This window comes from Odocoileus virginianus, chromosome 1 (genome assembly GCF_023699985.2).
Source record: "Odocoileus virginianus isolate 20LAN1187 ecotype Illinois chromosome 1, Ovbor_1.2, whole genome shotgun sequence".
Taxonomy (NCBI): Eukaryota; Metazoa; Chordata; class Mammalia; order Artiodactyla; family Cervidae; genus Odocoileus; species Odocoileus virginianus.
The window spans coordinates 23126406-23140757 of NC_069674.1; the positions used below are offsets into that span (position 1 = coordinate 23126406).

Below are 14352 nucleotides of genomic sequence, written 5' to 3' on the forward strand. Positions count from 1 at the left end.
CAGGTAAGGTGGTCTGGTATTCCCATCTCTTTAAGAATTTTCCACAGTTGGTTGTGATTCACACAGTCAAAGGCTTTGATGTAGTCAAAGAAGCAGATGTTTTTCTGGAACTCTCTTGCTTTTTTGATGATCCAACGGATGTTGGCAATTTGATCTCTGGTTCCTCCACCTTTTTGAAGTCAAGCTTGAACATCTGGAAGTCCTAGGCAACGCCAAAGAATGTTCAAAGTGAAAGTGAAAGTCGCTCAGTCGTGTGCGACTCTTTGTGACCCCATGGACTATATAGTCCATGGAATTCTCCAGGCCAGAATACTGGAGTGGGTAGCCTTTCCCTTAAACTACCACACAATTGCACTCATCTGACACGCTAGCAAAGTAATGCTGAAAATTCTCCAAGCAAGTTTTCAACAGTACGTGAACCAAGTAGTGATACTACTAGCAACAAAATGATTACCAAAGGCTGTTAACAAATGTTTTTGCACTTCATTTTTGTCCTTATATCCCATTAGGGATATGTAGCCAAATTACTATGTCTTAAAGTTATTTGAAATAGTTCTCTGTATGCTACCAACTGGATATAATATAATTATGCTTTTTAAAATTAGGAAATGCATTTTTAAAAAATTAGTATTTTGTAATTATGAAAAATATTTACATAATTCAAATCCAAATCAAATCTACATATATATGTATGCATATATAAGTATGTGTGTGTATATATATATATATATATGCATGCATATATGTATGTATATATATTGGGCTTCCTTCCCTGGTAGCTCAGCTGGTAAAGAATCTGCCTGGAGACCTGGGTTTGATTCCTGGGTTGGGAAGATCCTCTGGAGAAGGGAACGGGTACCCACTCCAGTATTCTGGCCTGGAGAATTCCATGGACTGTATAGTCCATGGGGTTGCAAAGAGTCAGACACTACTGAGCAGCTTTCACACACTCATCTATATATATAAATGTGTGTGTGTATATACATTTATATCCATTCTTACACACATGGCAGCATCCTAGACTCACTTTTTTCCCTCTTTCTGCTTTACATAAAATACATCTTAGAGCTCAATCCACATAAGTATATCTAAAGAACTAAAGATTCCTAATGTCATTTTATAACTGCAAATAACTCTACTGTAAGATTGTACCATACTCTGTTCAATCAGTCCTCTATTTATGAGCATTTGGGTTGTTTCCAGTCTTTTGCTATTATAAATAGTTTCCATCCTATGGTTTTGTATTATATTTATATATACTCAAGTCTTAAATATTAAATAGATTTGTATTGTGTAACTTATACAAGATAAGCCTAGATCATCTTATTATACCAACTAGCAGAGGCAATATCAAAGACTACTAGGGTCATGTCAAAAGTCAGGAGGTAATTTGAAGATGCTGCCACAGACCAAAGAAGTGTTAATTTCAGCTTTAATAAGAATAACAAACATGATGTATGAAACAAATTAATGAAGTTTCTAGTTATGAGTTTGAGTGATAATTTAAAGACAAGCAAACTTAAAAAGCAAAATCACAAAACATCTATTTAGCCACCATTGGTACATGCTAGAAAATCAATTCAAGGAACAATAGGATATAAAAATCTAGCCATTTTGCAATCTTGAATAAATTAATGGATAAGACAACTAAATAGCATTATTGACTCAACAGACGTGAATTTGAACAAACGCTGGAAGATACTGGAGGACAGAGGAACCTGGTATGCTGCAGTCCATGGGGTCACAAAGAGTCAGACACAACTTATGACTGAACAACAACAACAGTAAACAAACTAATGACTCCAGGTAACACAAAAGAAGAGATTATTATACATTATGCACCTCTTAATGGCAAAACACTTTACTATGTATGAAACAGCCTTGCCAAAACAAACAAACAAACAAATAAACAATGACAGCAACAAAAAACCCAACTGAATCTGTTAAACCCAGCTGCAGGTATCCCCTATGGGGACACAATGAGAAAAAGTCTAGGTTGTGGGGCGTTCTACAGGACAAACAACTTGGTTTCTTCAACAAATCATTTGGAAGAAGAAAACTATTTGAACGGAAACCCACTTATATTTAAAGAGATTTAACAGATAAATCAGCCAATCTCATCGTGTGAACCTTATTTGGATTCTGCTTGAAACAATCTATGAAAATAAACTATGATGACATTCATGAGACAATTGAAATTTTAAATAATGACTTAATTATTTAATATTAGTAAGAAATCATTGTTAATTGGTTTGGATGTGATAATTATTATGTTTTAAAGCCTTATCTTTTAAAGATCCATATTGAAATATTTGTGAATGAGATGATACAATTCCTGAAATTTGCTTTAAAGTAAAACAAGTGGGGAAGAAGAAGAGGGAGTCAATGGTTTGGTTTGGTCATCATAGGTTGATAGGTACAAAAGGTTCATGATGCTTTCTGTCTACTTTTGTTCATGTTTTAAATTTTCTACAATAAAACAGTAATAGATATTTACATATAATGGGTTTGTGTATGTGTGAATACCCACTGCAAGGGATATAGCATAATATGGATGGTGATTATCTCTGGATGATAGAATTGTGGGTGATTTTGGTGATTTTTACTTTTTTGTTTTTACTGTACTGCATATTCTATATTTTTATATTGCTCTTATATTGTATATAATCAGGAAAAATTATTTTTTTAAAAATGTTTTAAGTTGTTTAATAATACCATTTTTTACAATTCAGCTAGAGTTCACTTCTGAAGTAATTAGTAAAATAACTTTGTACTTTTAAAATATATTTGGGCAATGCAAATTACTTAATATTTAATTATATTTAGTTTTGAGTGGGTACAGAAAATAGTTCATGAAAAGGTAAGGCTAAGGTAAGGTTTGCGGTTTGGACATTCTCTCATTTGGTTTACTAGGGTAATCTTAAATTTATAGCTTAGGAGTAAATAGTTACTTCTTTTCTCCTCCTTACATAACACAAAAACAACTGATCCAGTTTGGCACAAACTTTTCTCTTCCAAAGTCACCTTTGTGCTGAAATTCAGCACCTCAGGTTTCAGTCAAATAACTTGCAGATGAGGAAAGATTTCTTAACAAAATTTTCTTGTAATTTTACTACTGTGTTAGTTCCTGGCAACTTGGGAGAGTCCTTTTTTCATAGTTAAGTGGGTTGGGGGAATGGTTCTTTCTCCTCCTTTCTAATAAGCAGAAAGAGCAAGCAATTTAAATCATTCTTTTTGTATCGCTGAGATAAATGGAAGTCCATGACAGTAGATGGAATTAAGAAAAAGATAGTTAATGGGTATTTTTAGCTTATTAATAGTTAATACGAGGTACTACAGAGTTTGTCATTCAATTATGAGAAAATTAGTCCTTTAAGATCAGAAAAAAAATTTTTAAACCAACATAAATACAATTATATTTTGTAATTACATGTAGACATATAATTATATCATGATCTGAATGTTCTATTATCAGATAACTGTGTCTTCTTCATTTATTTCTAAATAAAGATCTCTCATTTATATAATTTTCCTTCTTTTTATTTACTTGTGATTTTCTCCTAAAGAAACCATAGTCAGCTCCTGTTATGAAATACATTAACAGACTATAACTTAAGTAACATTTTGCTCTGAATGTAGACTATGAAGCAAAGTCATTGGTAGATGGAGTGATTCATTTAAAAGTGAAATTTTCTGATTTAAAACTAATTAGAGACAGATGTCAATTTCGATTCATTTGTCCATTTGAGGTTCCATGGGTGGTTAATTATATGCTTCACATAAATTCAACCTTCACTTGCAACTATGTGCTAGGCTTTGTGTATTTTCATATATATAGTATCAACGATTTGCTATAATAACACTATGAAATAGTTATTTTGGAGGGAGGTTAAATTGCTTGCTCAAGGTCACAAAGGACTCTAATAGATGCAAATTTTATGTTACTACTTGTAAGTTATGAACATTGGCTCTTGAGAGCATTTGTAACAGTCTTTGGTGCCTAGTATGGAGCTCTGGACCAGTCAAGTCAGTTTGAAGGCAGATATTCATCTTCCCATTGTAAAAACAGAGTTGTCTACCTCCCACCCACAACGGAGGATGTCAAGAGGTGCAACATGCTTCATATTGCTTCATGCATGGAGCTGGCTAAGATGCATTATCTCTCATGAAGAAACTAAGAGGCATCAAGGAAAAGAGAGAAGGCAACCTGTTCACAGCAGCAAAGCAGTGCTTTCTTCCTTGATCTTACAACACATTTAAGAAGGTACAGACATCTTTAAGCCTGGGAATAAATAGTGTTTTGATTTGGTGACCAACAAACTAAAGGTCAACCTGAGAAAGCTGATTCTTGACATATTTCCAACAAGGGTCACTTGTTTCCATCCCAATGGACTCAAAGTTAAGAATTAAAAACCTCAGTGTTAGTAAATGATATGTTTGGAAGATTGAGAGTTCTAGTTAGACGCACATCCCCAGTGCCAGGAGAGCCCATTCTATTCATTTACTCATAACCTCATGTAAAATTGTTTGTTTGAGATGTGGCTTTTTAAAAAGTCATCTACCTTCAGGCTCAGTTAAAGAATGGAGTATGTGAGAAAAGAATTTTCCAACTTTTGTTGACTCAGTAATGAAAAGAAAAGAAGAATTTGGCTGCTTGGTAACTCAAAAATAATTGATCTAAGAAACTTGAAATTTCATATGTAAATGCTAAATCCAATTACAAATTTCAAACACATTTTTCCAAAGCATATCCTAGTTCCAGCTTACTAATATCACAGAATCATTCTGATGTGCATCAAATTATTAACTGTTTTTATGAGTGTACTAGAATTACTACCAGAAATTTTTTTGTGTGTGTGGAAACATAAATACAGGTTATATAACACCTTGTAAGTGGACTTGAACTAAAAGATTTTAAAAATAAATGGGAACAACAAAAATAAAACATGACTAACTCTCCTGCTACCATCAAAACAAATGTTTCCAAGGACCTGAAGCCAAGAAAACAGAAATCTATAAACACAAAGGCTAAGATAAATCAGTTATATCTACTAGGTCTCCATTCGTAACAAAACACTGAAAACCAACCGAAACCAAAAAACTTGATTTAAAGGAAAGAATGTAGAAGAACATTGACCTTTTCTATCCCTCTGCCTACCACAGAAATTCCCACCCACTGTCGACTTTTAAATTACTGAATCTTCAAAAATTATTGGAGATGGGTGTCTTAAAAATGGAGTAGACTCAATCATACAGGTAACAGTCACATTAGCTGAAGTAGTAATTACTGAGGGAAGGGTAATCTACTTCATTCATTTTAATAACCAATTTTTTCTGAGATTTACCACAGAGGAAACCCAACCTAATTATTAAGGTACAATACTATTGGATTGAACTATTTTTCAATCCAAGAATTTTTATTACGGAGAGAAAGCTTGGATGATTTAAGCAATTATGTGCTTCATTTCTCCTTTTCTGTATCTCCACTCTTGCTTACATATAAGGTATTGAATTTAACTTGTTTCATTCTTAACGTTTCACATCTTATTGCCTTCTTTTAGAAAAATTTAAGCCAAATTTTAAAAGGCTGCAAGTAAGTATTGGTGGCTAGTTCCTATGTGTAACATATCATAGTGCCTAGAGCCCAGACCTGCTGGCCTGGAGAAAAAAAGGCCAAATTCTGGCTGCCCTGAAAAACCCTGAAATCACAACTAATGCCAGTATTAGGTTTTATCATCAGTTCAGTTCAGTTCAGTTCAGTTGCTCAGTCGTATCTGACTCTTTGTGACCCCACGGACTGTAGCACACTAGGCTTCGCAGTCCATCACCAACTCCTGGAGCTTACTCAAACTCATCCATCCAGTCAGTGATGCCATCCAACCATCTCATCCTCTGTTGTCCTCTTCTCCTCTTGCCTTCAATCTTTTCCAGCATCAGGGTCTTTTCCAGTGAGTCAGTTCTTCACATCAGGTGGCCAAAGTATTGGAGTTTCAGCTTCAGCATCAGTCCTTCCAATGAATATTTAGGACTGATTTCCTTTAGGATGGACTGGTTTGAACTCCTTGAAGTTCAAGGGACTCTCAACAGTCTTCTCCAATACCACAGTTCAAAAGCATCAATTCTTTGGTGTTCAGCTTTCTTTATGGTCCAACTCTTACATCCATACATGACTACTGGAAAAACCATAGCTTTGACTAGGTGGATCTTTGTCGGCAAAGTAACGTTTCTGCTTTTTAATATGCTGTCTAGGTTGGTCATAGCTTTCCTTCCAAGGAGCAAGCGTCTTTTAATTTCATGGCTGCAGTCACCATCTGCAGTGATTTTGGAGAGCTTAGATTTTACCATACCTCTCCCAAAACACTTTCAGGGATGCCTAACCTACACAACCTCTTCTTGTAGTCAGGCGCACACTATTTCTCTCATTTGGATGTATCAATAACATTGCTAAAGAACAAAGTCACTTGAAAGAAAGTTGAACTTACAATCAGAATCTAAGAATCCCCAGCTCTTCAGGGGACCAGTTAAAGGTAATTTAGTGCACTGGGTAAGTGTGTGCCTGCTAACACCAGAAAAGGTTGGTTCAAATCCTGGCTTTTCCACTTTCGAGCTATGTGACTCTAGGCAAATTATTTAGATCTTGTGCCTCAGTTTTCTCATTTGTAAAACAGCAATAATATTAATAATGACCTTGTAGAGTTTTGAAGATGAACCATCTTAATATGGCTCAGAACAGAACCTCAGGTAGCCTACGCACTCCATAAACACCAACAATTATTATTACTGGCTACATGATCTTGGGGAGCTCACCTAACCTCCATAATACTCTATTTGATCTTTGTTCAAAATGGGATCACAATTTCATGCAGTCTGTATGAAGACCAAATAAGCTCATGCAACACACATGACAGTAATTTTGAAAACAAAATCAAGTATTGGACAAATCCTTCAACCAAGTAGAATCAGTTCCTTTCTGCTCTGTGTCCCTGTAATACTTAACACACACACACACACACACACCTGCTAAGCTCTCATCACACTGTATCATAAGAATTTGCTTACCTGTCCATCTCCCCCACTAACAGTGCATCCTCTGATTCACCTCTGCACCCTCAGCATGTTGGACATACCTGGCACAGGATAGGTACTCAATAAATATTTGTTTAAATGAATATTGTCCAAACAACTGAGCAGGAATTCACAAGGCCTCTGCTAGGAATGATGGATTATCACTTTTTGCCAACTGTCCTCAGTCGATCACCCAGAAATGTGCTTGTTTTCCCTCAGACACAATGCATTGAGATTCTGCCATTTCAAATGCAGCTTGTGAGGTTGCAGTCCACTCATTCTTGTCCCTTAACAAATAATTATTGAGCACCTATTGTGTGCCAGGCCACATGCTGTGCTGCATATAGTGTACCACAAGTAGCAACTGCCCAGGCTAATTTAGTGCCTGCATACTCTGTTGAAATAACCTATTCACTAGAGTCATTTACAACAGAAGATAATAAGCTCTTTGGTCTGATTACTTCATTACAATGGTGGAATCTCAGGGTAGGAAAGAATGGTTTTCCCTCCCATCCAGGCAGCCAGATAACACTGAGCAGAGTTCCCTGTGCTATACAGTAGGTCTTTGTTGGTTATCCATTTAAAATATAGCAGAGAGGGGCATTTGGGGGAGGATGGATACATGTGTATGTATGGCTGAGTCCATTCGCTGTTCACTTGATGCCATCACAACACTGTTAATCGACTATACTCCAATAAAAAATAAAAAGTTAAAAATTAGTTTTTTTAGTAGGACTCCTTAGAATAATAAGTTAAAATCAGGGATTTGACTGCATAAGTTAAAATCCTTGCTCTGCTTTGTACAAGATGTTAAGACCTTGGGCAAGATACTTAACCCCTTGAAGCCTCAGTTTCCGCTTCACTGGTAGCTCAGCTGGTAAAGAATCTGCCTGCAATGCAGGAGACCCTGGTTTGATTCCTGGGTCAGGAAGATCCCCTGGAGAAGGGATAGGCTCCCCACTCCAGCATTCTTGGACTTCCCTGGTGGCTCAGCTGGTAAAGAATCCACCTGCAATGCAGGAGACCTGGGTTCGATCTCTGGGTTGGGACGATCCCCTGAAGAAAGGGAACAGCTACCCACTCCAGTATTCTGGCCTGGAGAACTGCATGGACTGTATAGTCCATGGGGTTGCAAAGAGTTGGACACAACTGAGTGACTTGCACTTTCACTTTCACGATGGAGTAAGACTGATGTATAAAAATAATAACCCACATTAATATTTATCACAGTACTGGTCATATAGTAAGCACCCAATGTGTGTTTGCTATTGTGATTAATCCAATCCATTACCCCAGTGTTTGAACTTCCATCACAAATGTATTCAGGACATGAGGCATGTGTGCCCAGTTTCTGCTTGAACACCACCAGGGTCAAGGAACTTACAACCTCCACCAGTTGTCCACCTGATTACTGGGCAAACATAGTAATTGTTGACAAATTCTAATGGGCTGTAACATATATACTTATATCTTCTACTCAAGGGTGTCCAATCTTCTGGTATTACCCAGAAGAAATATAACTTTCCTTGCAGGACAGCACTTCTCACTTCGGAAGGTGCTAGCTCTCTCCCTCCACCTCACACACCAACACAAACTCTTAGACCCTTTAATCATTTCTGATATGACACTGATTATAAGATCCCATTTTACCCTTTTAAACTCTTCTTGAAGAACCTTTTGTTTATTAATGGTTTTCTTAAAGGCTGAATATCAGAATTCATAAAGCAAAACAAATCTGACCCGATCACCAGTGAGTACTAGAGAACTACTTCCTGACCTGAACACTACATTTCTATTAATACAACAAAAGATTGATCTTTTTTGGAAGTTACATCACACTGTGTTGACTCATCATCTACTCACAATCAACAGGAGACTAAATCTTCCTACGTGAGCAATTGTAAGTCATCTCGCCCCCAGCCTGTACTGGTACAATTGAATTTTGGGAACTCTGAGTGCTTTATATCTGTCCCTTTATATTGTTAGGTGTGATTCACCATTACATTTTGTCAGGATTTGATAAGGGGGAGGGGAATCCTGATTGTATCATCCAAATTATTGGTTATCCTTTGCAGTTGTGCATAATTTATAGATGCACAACAATTTACATCTGTAAATTCATTCAGTGTGTGGTCAATGTTATCATCTTAGCCATCCATCAAAAAGTTAAGGGCAACAAAGCTTTGGGCTAGATTTACATTAGATCTCTAGAGGCCTGGGTATGCATCAGTCTCTTAAAAATGTTTTAAAAGACACTGTTCATTCAATCAATATATATTGAGTTTTTATTATGTAAACAGTTATTGTTCCAAGTTCTGAGCATATACTGGTGAACAAAACAAAATTCCTGCCCTTATAAAGCTTATATTCTAATTTGGGGATAAGCAATAAACAAATATGAAGATAAATAATAAATTTTTTAAAAATGAAAAATGAAAGCAAGTAAGGGGCTCGAGCAAAGAGATCAAACCAGCCAATTCTAAAGGAAATCAACTCTGAATATTCATTGGAAGGACTGATGCTGAAGCTGAAACTCCAATACTTTGACCACCTGATGCAAAGAAATGATTCATTGGAAAAGACCCTAATCCTGGGAAAGACTGAAGGCAGGAGAAGGGGATGACAGACGATGAAAAGACTGGCTGGCATCACTGACTCGATGGACATGAGTATGACTAAGCTCCAGGAGTTGGTGATAAGACAGGGAAGCCTGGCGTGCTGCAGTCCATGGGGTCGCAAAGAGTTGGACACGACTGAGCGACTGAACTGACTGACTGACTGACTGACTGACTGATGCTGAAGCTCCAACACTTTGGCCACCTGAAGGGAAGAGCTGACTCTCCGGAAAAGACCCTGATGCTGGAAAAGATTGAGGGTAGGAGAAGGGGAAAACAGAGGATGAGGTGGGTTGATGGCATCACCAACTCAATGAACAGGAGTTTGAGCAAACTCTGGGAGATAGTGAAGGACAGGGAAGCCTGGCATGCTGCAGTCCATGGCGTTGCAAAAAGTCAGATATGACTTAGACTGAACATTAACAAGGGGCTCGAGAAGGTTGACAGTGGGTGTGCAGTGAACAGTTGTCCACATGCAGTGCGGCTGAAACAGAGTTGTTTCTGAAGTTTGCTTACACTGCTCATGCCCTGCATTGTGAGTGTGCATCTGATCCAAAAGTTGTCCAAAAGTGGACAGCAAGTCTTTCTGGTTTCTCAAAATTCACTTTTTTTTCTACATGGAGTCGTATTAGGAAAAACTCAATAGAATAATGATAAAGAATTTAAATAGTCATGAAATAAGAAAATCTGAAAGGATATAATATTTCAAGTCACTTTGCAACATTTCGTCATATGCATAGGATATTCAAACACTATGAGACCAGCTAGACAAGCAGGGAAGTCAGTCATACCTCCTGATCAAGACTCCAGAGAGACAGTTTAAAAATTACTGCGACAGAGTTTAAAAATTATTGCTCTACAAGTATAGTATATGGTTGAAAATGAAGTAATAGAGGAAAAAAATAGAAAAGCTAGCACTTACCTTATTCCAATCCCCATTTTCTCAAGTATGGAGTGGGTTATGAATCCAAAAGTTTACGGAGAGTCGAGAGGATGGAATGCTTGGGGGACCCGAAAATACAGCTCAGAGATTCTGCATTCTGAACTCTGGAAGAGAAGCCCGGAAAGGACAGATCTGAAATCTAAATCTATTAACTACTCTCTGCTCATGATTCTATTGTTGATAAATTCTTCTAAATAGTTTTTGATAATCTTCAAATCTCTTTGATGTCAAAGAGAGATAAATCTTTGTTTTGGAAAATCCTAATTGTATCCTCTGATTGGAAATTTATTGTCTATCCTCACAGTGATATTTTAACCTCTGTTTTCATTCACTGAGCATCTACTTTGTACCAAGTACTTTGTTGGTTCTATGAGTCCAAAGGTAAATGAAGTAAATATGTTTCCTGCTTACAGAAACCTTTCAGTAGAGCTTCCAGTAGAGGGCAAGACAGAAGCGGGAAAGGCAGTTCCCATAAAACAGTGTGTTATAAAGAGAAGACTGTCAAGAACTCTAGGAGGGACACCTAACCCAGACTTTGGGAGAATTGGAAGTTAGTGCTTCCACATGGAGACTTACAAGGTATGAAGAAGTTAGTCCAATAAAGAGGTGAGGCAGATTTGTTCCAATGGAGGGCACATGGATGCATATTTTGAAGGTGACAGAAATGACCAAGAATCTGAATACTGAAAATAGTTCAGGATAGCTGAGACACAGTGGTCAGAGATGAAACTGGAGAGGTTAAGAGAAACAATTTATCCAGAGCCTTACAAGCCATGTCATATAGGAAGTATAATCGACTGAAGTTTGTGATGGCTTGAATGCTGGCGTTTTGAAGGGGAGAAGTTTAAATTGGTGTTCAGTTTTTTGACTTGAACAGCTGAGTCCCTGGAGAAGGAAATGGCAGCCCCCACTCCGGTATTCTTCCCTGGATAATCCCATGGACAGAGGAGTCTGGCAGGCTATAATTCATGGGGGTCACAAAGAGTTGGACACAACTCAGTGACTGAGCACATTGGGTGGACAGTGATATCACTCACTAAGACATTTTCTTAAGAGATGAGTCCAGCTGTGGTCATGTTTGGTTTGGGATGCCTGGGGAACACTCACGGGTTATGAGGAGGCAGTTTGATCTGGAAATCTGGGAGTACAGGTTTAGGAAGCATCAGTACACGATAGGCAACAATAGAATCCAAGGGGATGAAAGAGCTTTGTGGGGAGAGTGTCATGGAAGAGAAAAGGGCACAGGAGAGAAACCAGAGTAATATCAAAACTTAAAACATGGGCAGAGAAAAGATTTCCTCCACCCACCCAGCACCCCCCCACCCCCCCAAAAAAAAAGGAGATCAAGAGAAGATAAAGCCAGAGAGAGGGCAACTAGAGAGAGGTTTCAGGAGGGAAACTAGTGGAGTGAGGTATCACAGAAGACAAGGGAAAAGCACATTTCAACAAGCAGGTTGTGGTCAACAACAGTAAATGCTGTCAAGAGATCAACTGAGAAAAGCTTGATAAGCATCTATGGAGGGAGCTCCAAGAAGGTATCTGTCCAGTTGGGTGAGAGCCGGGTCATTGGAGGGAGAAGGCAGCTCATAGTGAATTGAAGAATCGGTGGAACCAGTGAATGTAGACAACTCTTTCAAAAAATTTGCCTTCAAAGTAGAAGATATAATCCCTAGAGTTTTTTCCAAAAGTAGGGACATGAGGCCACCATGAAGACTCACCTACCACCTTTGCATTAGCTTCATTACCTCATGGCCATGCTCTTGGTAGGGATGGCCTGCGTGTTGAAGGTGAACCAAGACACAATGGATGAACACTGTAAGGGGTCTGGATGAGAGAGGAGGAGCAGGGAGCAGTCAGAGAACAGGCACCAGGAGCTAGAAGTCAGCTGGAATTACTACGCACTCAGAGGCCAGGAATAGTCATGCTGGACAGGCAGCCTACCACCACCAGCTCTGTTAGCCCCAATCCTTCACAGCTGGTGTTTCCATTCTCACCCTTTCATGACATGAAGTAAAGTTTCTGACATTCACAACTCCTCAGATCTAATCTCCTCAACCCCTCTTAGTTTCCAACTTGTATTCCAAGGAGAAGATAGCAAAGTTCTGCCCTGGGTGGTGCTAATAGGCGCAGAGGTAACGGCAGTAACCAACCTGAAAAGGTTGCAGTGATAGTGACCGGAGCCTAAAATCCAGGAGTTGAATTAGGCCCTAAATCAGTAGCAAAACCGGCTGCGTGGCTTGATTAAATGAAACATTCTCAATTGCAATCATTGCAGGATATCTAGGTTCTCTAAAATGCACACTGTGACTGAACTGGAAGGCTTAACTGTCTTCAGATTGTGATTACAGCACAGACAGGAGATAAAGTGTGGTGGTAAACATCACAAATAAAGACAGTACTTTTGTCTTGTGTGGAGACTAGCTAAGCTGCACAAATCGAGTTTCTGGCTGAAGATTTTTTTTTTTTTTTTTTTTTCATTTTACTCAACTCAATAATCATTTACCCACTGGATATTGCTTAAGGGGCAGAGTCTTCATCTAATTCTCATTTAAGGAGACTGAAAAGGAAAAACTAAATAATAATACCTCATTTGTGTATCATGCTTGTCTTTCAAAGAAGACATCATAACCCATTTTATACGATCTAATTTACATTAACAACCCTTTTATAATGTAAATACTAGTAAGGGCTATTATCATTTTACAAAGGATGCATGGAAGAAACCAAGGCATGCAGGAATGAAATGAGGAGTTCAACAATGCAACTTCCATTTTAGAGATGTAATAGCGAGCTTGTTCTTCTTTTTGGTTTTACAAGGAAGCCATGCTTTAGAAAAACATGCTTATTAAGCTGTTACCTTGCCCTTAAATTTTTAGATGAAAAATACCTTGCTTAAAAGAAATCACAGGGCCAAAATGTTCATTTTGTTCCACAGACCAAAACTCTCTCCCAAATGTAGATGAAAACCAATCAATTCCTATCACCCAACTCTGATTTTAATCAGCACAGTTCTCACCATCGTGTGCCACACATATTATGAGTCGTTTGTGAGTATCATTCTCCTCTTTACATACATTAGGCTGCAGTAATCTTATCATCTCAGTTGGACTTGGAAACTGCCATTTTATGTACTAATTCTGCATGTATGTAAAGTCATCGACACTATCATGTTTGTATAAGCTTCCCTTTGTGTGGGGGTAACATTTTTCTGATCTTTTCAGGTATTCATTCACTCATTCATTCATTTATTCATACTCTCAAGCACTCACACATCCATTCAACAAGCATTGATTGTGTGCCCCAAATGTAAAAACATTACCCTAGATGTAAAAGAAAGAGGAAGAAGACAAAAATCACTTACTTCAGGAAACTCACAGCCCAGTGAGGGAGTCAGAAGACCAAACAACTGTAGTTCAGTGTGGTAGGTGTGGAGATGGAGTGACACATGAAAATAGTCTGGGGACCATAGAGAAGGGATTGATCTGTGGCGAGGAAGGCCTCTTAGGTCTGTGTATGCCAGGAAGAAGGGGATTTGGGTATTCCGGGTAGAGGATATAGCATGAGCAAAGGCATATATAAGAGCATCTTGTGCACTTGGGGAATCACAGGAAGCATGGTGTAACACCAGGTTCTTCAACATTCTATGACTGGTTCTATTTCATTACCCAGGCCCTGGACATTAACATGTGTGAAGAGAAAAGTGAAACTCTTAGTCACTCAGTCATGTCC

General features: G+C 38.1%; 1 protein-coding gene across 2 annotated transcripts in view; it reads right to left on the reverse strand.

Annotated features, from left to right (window-relative positions):
• Nucleotides 1-14352, reverse strand: part of MKLN1 (muskelin 1) — a 377738-nt gene that overhangs the window by 345723 nt on the left and 17663 nt on the right. Inside the window, exons 2-3 of one of the 2 annotated variants that reach the window (XM_070465720.1) lie at nucleotides 10603-10727; nucleotides 7060-7127 (exon numbers count right to left, since the gene is read on the reverse strand). In XM_070465720.1, the coding sequence (XP_070321821.1) occupies nucleotides 7060-7067 (8 nt within the window). In that variant the 5' untranslated portion in view covers nucleotides 7068-7127; nucleotides 10603-10727. The remainder of the gene's footprint in view (nucleotides 1-7059; nucleotides 7128-10602; nucleotides 10728-14352) is intronic. The other variant, XM_070465719.1, reaches the window with a different exon arrangement.